Source organism: Phaseolus vulgaris, chromosome 2 (genome assembly GCF_051622355.1).
Source record: "Phaseolus vulgaris cultivar YP4 chromosome 2, ASM5162235v1, whole genome shotgun sequence".
Classification (NCBI taxonomy): domain Eukaryota; kingdom Viridiplantae; phylum Streptophyta; class Magnoliopsida; order Fabales; family Fabaceae; genus Phaseolus; species Phaseolus vulgaris.
Genome location: NC_143499.1, coordinates 29,709,811 through 29,716,758, shown reverse-complemented (window position 1 = coordinate 29,716,758; position 6,948 = coordinate 29,709,811). Strand labels below are relative to the sequence as shown.

General features: G+C 34.5%; 1 protein-coding gene across 1 annotated transcript; it reads right to left on the bottom strand.

Annotated features, from left to right (window-relative positions):
* Nucleotides 1-257: 257 nt before the first annotated feature.
* LOC137811321 (very-long-chain (3R)-3-hydroxyacyl-CoA dehydratase PASTICCINO 2A) lies at nt 258-5,215 on the bottom strand. The gene is made up of 9 exons (XM_068613011.1): nt 4,970-5,215; nt 4,748-4,859; nt 4,636-4,654; nt 4,220-4,308; nt 4,057-4,110; nt 1,308-1,378; nt 1,131-1,212; nt 663-759; nt 258-563 (listed from the first exon to the last, which is right to left on the bottom strand). Exons 1-9 carry the CDS (start codon nt 5,038-5,040, stop codon nt 493-495), a joined length of 666 nt encoding a protein of 221 aa, XP_068469112.1. The 5' UTR covers nt 5,041-5,215; the 3' UTR covers nt 258-492.
* Nucleotides 5,216-6,948: the final 1,733 nt, after the last annotated feature.

Here is a 6,948-nt window from a genome sequence, read left to right as displayed (position 1 = left end):
ACAATTATACTGAAAAAAGAAAATCAACAATATTTATTGCATAAAATACATGTACTAATATTTTTCACGAGACATTATATATGTTACCAACACAATTAATGGATATAATAGAAACTCAAACAAAATTACAGCTATTTTATGAAAACCAGATAACTTTTTATTATTATTTTGAAAACAAAAATTGACAATGCGTAGAAAAATATTTGATTTTAATAATTTCAAATTAGAATTTGTCTATGTAAACATTTCCAAGAGACTGTTTCAGAAACTTGGCTTAGTCATTTCTCAGCCAAAGATCATTTGACCTTTAGATGAATGTTTAAATTAGGAATTTTGCACCAAAGAATAAAATCATTTAGTGTCCTTCTCTCCTTGTTTTGACTTTAAGGATAAATAACCTAGAATTTATCTTACATGTGAATCCAAAGTAAGACATGTCCATATGCTTCCTATGTTTGGACAAAAATAAACACTACAGATGCTAAGCTAACTCTACTCTTTCTTTGATTTTAATAGAGCTTTCTTCCTCTGTGCAAGCATGTAACTATACATGTGTATGCTACCTGCATAGAATTATGATGCAAAACAAAAAATTACAAGGTTAACAAAAGGAATGTTAGTCAAAGCACAAATTAGTGGTGAGAAAGATGTTGAACTCATGCCTGGAACATAGATTCCCAATACAACAACAGCAGCACAAAAGTAATCGAATGAGAAGTTCCATTTGTTGGGCATCCTTATGCAGTACTTCTCTGATGCCTGAAAAATACTGAGCTCGTTAACTTGGGTAATGAAAAAACACCATATCAAATAGTTTCAGTAAATCATATTCATGAGTGACAGAGTATCAAGTCTTTTTCCCATTTCTCCATTATCATTTCGGGAATCGCAAAATATAGCAGGTGAGATGTTTCAGAAGATCAACAAACACAAAACTTGAGGGCAATGTAAAATGAAAATTTCACAAAAGAGGATAATGTTTTTTCCTTCTTGACTAAACCAAACTTCGTAAGTTCCTCTTGGTGAATATAAGGGCAAAAAAGAGAAAATATACATTCCCAATAAACAAACAAAACCAAACCAGTAGGATTCTAAAAGCATTGTGGACATTTGCTGTTCTAAATCTTTACCTTGATGAATGGCAAGGAAATGTATATCAGACCAACTTCGCTGCTGATGCCTGTTGGATATAACACTAAAAAGGTGCTATACCTGCCAGACCAAAAATTGCAATCCATATAACAGGAAGTCAGGAATATAAGAATGTTTACCATATTAAATACAGAATAACAGATTCAACTTCATACCTGAGCCACAAAAGCCATGACGGGGCAGATCCAAATGCCTCTTTCAAGCCAAAGAAAAAATAGCGAATAATCTACAATTATTACAGCACAGCAAATAGGATCATCAATATTGATTGTTGTTAATAGTTCTCTTCCCCTTTCAATCAATTATTTTGCCATGGATTACAAAGTGGTATGTTTACCATGAGCAAAAGAAAAATTGCAAGGGAAGTCATGGCACCAAGTCTAAAAGGCTTCTTTTACAGACACCCAAATCATGCCTTAAATCGCAAACTGAACTTAATTAGTGTTTAGAAGGGGTTTTGGGTGCAACTTATTTCAAAATATTGGGCTCCAACGATATAGTATAGGTGTCAGACTAGTGAGATATCATATGGCCATAATAAGGAGTTAGTCTGAACTGTGAAGTGAAATGGTCTTAAAAGCCTAATGAATTACACTGACACTCCTAGAGTTTTGTTGAATTACCCCAGATGCTCCGCATTTTTTCATCACTACACTAAACCCTTTAAGTGTTCAGAAAATATTACATTGACACCCCTTATATATTAAACCAACCTCCTAATTATTTTAAAAATATTACACCATATAACCCTGCAAGGGAGGTTGTTGTAAGCGTTAAAGAAACAGAGGGGAGGTGTGCAATGTCAAAAAAAACTAATGGGAAATTAGTGTAATTTACTCAAAGCCTAAGCATGTTATCATGTTGTGAATAAAACTTGAAGTTTCTTGCTAATAGTAGAGGTTTGGATGTTGACAAAATAAATTAGAGAAATCTGAGCCTGACCATATTCATTCTAAACCATTTTTTTCACTTTTTAACCCGTAACAAGACTGATCCAAACTAAATCTTGTGGATTTGGTTGGGTCCTGTTTCTCTGATCACCCCTAGTACCAAGGGAAGGAATTACAGCAAACCATAAATTAGTGGGAGGAATTGAATGCAAAAACCAATTTCATAATAGCCAAACTAGATACTCTAACGAATAAATGATTTCCCTTGGCCAAACGGGAACCATGACAGAGTAACAGAGACAGTTTGAGGAGGTGACTGCACACATTTGTTGAATCCCGTGAGAAATACCCCAAAGTGCATTTTTGAACGGATTATAGACACATTTAAAAATCGAGCACTTTTTGTAACTGGGCGAACTCAGATTATGCAGATCAAATAGAAAACTGAAGATAGAAACTCAATTGAGTTGAGAGAACTGGACAAGTGGCATATGTCTGGTGAGTTATTCTCAGCCTCCCTCAGCATCGGCAAACATACCAAGCAGAGTTTGGGATGAAAGATGGGGACAGGACAGCAGTATCAAAAGACATTCCCAAGATCAAGACTGCTCCCATACAAAGGATGATGAACTTTCGATAAATTCAGGAAAGGAGTGTGAAAGGGCTTAGCTTAAGTGTGACGAGAAGTTCCATATAGGCATCACCGCAAAGGTAATACGATAAATGGATGAAGAGACCAATGACTCAAGAAAGGAGAGTGAAGGAGCAGGTAGTAAGGACTGTATGGCAGGTGATGGCTACCACAGAAGTGATTGCAGACAAAAAAATCATAGCTGCAGTTAGAACTTTCGGAGAAGGTTGCAAAACACTATTTAAATATGAAAAATTGTAATTTTATAGGGGTCAATTTGGGATTTGGTCCCCTCCTCTGTATCAGAACTGAAACACTATTTTCTCAATCACTTGTCAAACTCTGTTATGAAGTAGCAATAGCTATTCTCCATCCAATAAACACCCACCCTTCTCCAGCAACATTTATGGTATTTCCCAACATTTATTGACAACTGTGACAGTTTTGGCCGTCCTCAGCCTCTGCACTCAGCATCCTCTGCTCTCCATTGTTTCCAATCATTTTGAATCTCTCTCTGACCATTTTCTGCCAAATCTGTCACTACTTACAGTCAACTCAGCTAGCTTGGCTCTATCCCTGCGATGTTCTGTTTTTAATCTCTAAAACAGGTTTTTAAGTTCCCTTTCTTGTGCTCTCTTCTAAGTTTTTCCCTTTAATTTTTATTTATTTGGTTATAATAGTGGACATCCTTCTACCTGCTATCATGTCACGATATAGCCTTTTCAGGGTTGGCAATTTATAGGATTTGTTTCTGTCAAGATTTGGTATGAGTAGTTTCCTTGTTTTGCATTGCCTCTTCTCTAAAACAGGGTGAATCACACAAAGAAAAACCAAGGAAGGTTTGGCAATTAAGATATTGGAGATCGCAGATCTCTCAAAGCATCAGCAGTTTTGGTGGAGTTTGTTACCAGATTACCTCGATATGTTTAAGAAACAGATGTTTAGAAATCGTTATATTTGTATCCACACAATTATTGTAGAGAATCAGCTCAAAATTCATTAACTTAAAGGAAGTTTAAGTCATATAGCATACTTGCACTGTTAGACACAACCTAGACTCATCAAACTAGAAGATCATTTCAAAACCTGACTGGACCAATAGCTGTAACTGAGGCTGTTTTGAAGGTGGCAGTGTTTCTCTTTTCTGTTGGATTGGTGACTTACAAGATCAAATGCCTTTCCACTACATCCTACACACTATACGTTTCTTAAGAGCCAACTCTCACGGTGACATTTATCCCCAGACTTCACTGTAGTTTCTGCAGGTTCATCTTTCACTATGATGGCTGAATTTAAAATACATAAACAGACTGATGGAAATGGAAACAGGCATGATCAAGTACAAAAGCAACAAGATGATGACAGCAACCATGAAAAACTTGCCTCGGTGACGGACCAGCTGATTAGCAGGGAGGTAACGAGCACATGAGTCCGAGTCTTCATTCACAGATATAGGTAAATTTTCAATAAAAGAATATCGTTGAAATTGGAATTGATTTATTAAAGGAAGCAAAATAAAAATAAAAAAGTTCAAGTTTGTCTTGACCTCAGGGAAGCTCCATAAAATGCCCCAAGCCACGAACAACCTTGAACCTATCTGTGGCAAGGTTGCTGTTACTGGAGACCGGACCAGACCTTTGTCAGGGATAAATAAAAAAGGAGAAAAGTCAATAAACAAACAGATATTAACATTAATTGATTTATGAACAAAGTTCAAGTTCTTTCTACAAATGCCATCACTTCTGACATATGAATGTTTTCTCTGCTTATGCACTGAAAGGAGTTTTGAGCATATTTTGCGGCGGAATTATTAAGAAAATTAAAAATAGTGATACTCAATTGTCACTGTTTGATTCGAGAAATTCATAACAATGACGGAAGGAAATTAATATCAATTTGGTGTATACTCAATTCCCATTTTTCCCAACCCTACGTAATGACAATGCGCATAGGCTGACTCACCTACCAAACCATGAAGAATCTAGCAAGCCGCACCAGAAACCACATGAAACAAAAGTTGAAACTTAAGTTAATTCCCACAAGAAAACTTGAACTCTTTTCTTAACCAAAATACCTCAAGCACAGCTGCAGTTTGGGAAAAAAACAAAGGTTTTTCGGCTGCATGGTATAAGTTTTCATGGCCCGAATCCTTCAACGTCTTCAGAACAGTAAACAGAACCTGAAACCTGTGCAGATCGACAAACTTGAGCAGTTACATGCAGAAACAAGAAGGTTGATAGCGAAAAAAGAGAAATTTCTGAAACATGCTGGTTGAAAAGAGAATTTGAGAGAGTACCATCCAACGAAGAGGGTTAAGTTGTAGGCGGTGAGGTAGAGGCGCCTGAGAAGGGAGAAGAAACCCGCCATAGATAGATGTGAATGAGAAGAGTTTGAATCAGAGAATGGAAGAGATATGAGTGTTGCTTATTGTTACCGATTTGAAATGGCATTTTACGATGAAAGGAAAGAAAGTGTTGGTAAAATGTCGACTTGGGTAGTTGAACTCCCCCAAACTACTTTATGTTTTTGCCTGGTAATACGTGGGAATGTGAATTAAGAGCTGCTCTTTCTAGTTTAGCTACCTCAAAATGCAACAACTGAATTACAATTTTAGTTAGGTCATTATTCTAATTTCTAAAACGTGACTATGGTGAAGATGCAACGCAACAAGAAAAAAATGATATCCTTCCATTAGATAAAAAAAAAAACTGATTTAAGAATATAAATAAAAATAAGGTTAAATTATATTTTTTTATTCTCCATCCTCGTTTGGGTCTTTTTATTTTTATTTTATAATTCTAGTTTTCTATATTTTTAATAGATATTAACATTATTGTAAATTAAAATAAATATTTCAACTAATAATCTTTAAACATTCATTCGTTTGATATTGTTCGTTTATGATGTTGCTTCATGTATTCGATGTTTCGTCTAATGTTGTTTCTACGTTTATTTTCCAATCGTCTTGTGTATAAATTAAGGTATATTGTCTTCTCTAATATAATATAAAGATCAATCAATTTTTTTTCTTTGTTTGGCTCTATCTATATCTTTGCTTATTTTTCTATTTTCTTTTGTACACATTTTTTCTTTTATCATGAATGTTAAAATCCTATCTTGTAGGAGTAAATCTAAAATGATATCAAAACTCTTTTGCATAGGTATGTTGCATGTCTCTGATTTATTTTTTATGTGTTTCTTTTCTATTTCATGGACCTTGTCCCTCTTCTTTCCATCATGTATGAAGATTCAATGTAAACTTCTTCTATATATAGTTTCTTGTATCTTCACCCAAGTGAAAATCCTCTCACATTTCTTTTGTTCTTGATTCAAATAACTATCACTCATGTCTATGATTATTGCTTTGAGTGTCAAGAGCAAGTTTGAATTTGTTAATGTGATTGTTGTTGAAAATCTGAAAGGAGATTTCTCTTATCAAGTCTAAAATCACTGCAATAATATGATGATTTCTTGGTTTGTTCATTCAGTTTCTCCCTCCATCCTCCGTAGGACAAAACATTTTATGGATGAATAAAGAAGAAGAGATAAGGAATGGTTTGAAATCAATATATTTTCAAGGAAAACTCTCATATTTGCAAATGAAAGCCTCGTCTTTAAAACGGGAAAATCTCACTATTACATAATTCTTTACAAATTAAGTCATATGAGATGAGTTTGAGAATTTTAAACCTGATCCTACCGGCTCCTTTGACACAAAATGTACTTATGGAGTGATTACTTTGATTGCACAAAGAAAATGGGAATATCATGCTATACAAGTTCTACAAGGATTAAATGATCAATACAATAATGTTAGATCATATGTCCTTTTAATGGATCATATTCTCCCTATTGCAAAAATTTTCACTTATATATCACAATAAGGAACGCCAAATAGTTAGCAATATTTTCACTATAGGATTGGAGACAAAGATTAATGTAACAACTTTTGTTGTTTCTTGCACAGATTGTGGAAGAGTAGGCCATATGGAAAATGTTTGTTATAGGAAACATGGATTTCCTTCAAGTCATGAAAACAAGAACTTCAATAATTCTTCAAATAAAAGGATATGTATACATTGTGGTAAAAATGGTCTTATTATAGAAGTTTGCTACAAGAACCATGGTTTTCCTCCTGGGCATAGTTATTATAATGGAAAGAACAATGTTGTCAACCATTTTGATACTAAAGAAAACACAAAAGACTAAATTTGTCCAACATATTGCCTATGGAAACCAAGATATACGTGTATCACAACAATACCAAACCTTAAT

Excerpts from the sequence above, each read along its gene's own strand:
- LOC137811321 (XM_068613011.1), bottom strand. The coding sequence starts at position 5,040 with ATGGCGGGTTTCTTCTCCCTTCTCAGGCGCCTCTACCTCACCGCCTAC. Across the intron at positions 1,379-4,056 it reads TCAGCTGGTCCGTCACCGAG|ATTATTCGCTATTTTTTCTT; the intron begins GCAAGTTTTTCA and ends TAATAATTGTAG. Across the intron at positions 1,213-1,307 it reads TCATGGCTTTTGTGGCTCAG|GTATAGCACCTTTTTAGTGT; the intron begins GTATGAAGTTGA and ends TTGGTCTGGCAG.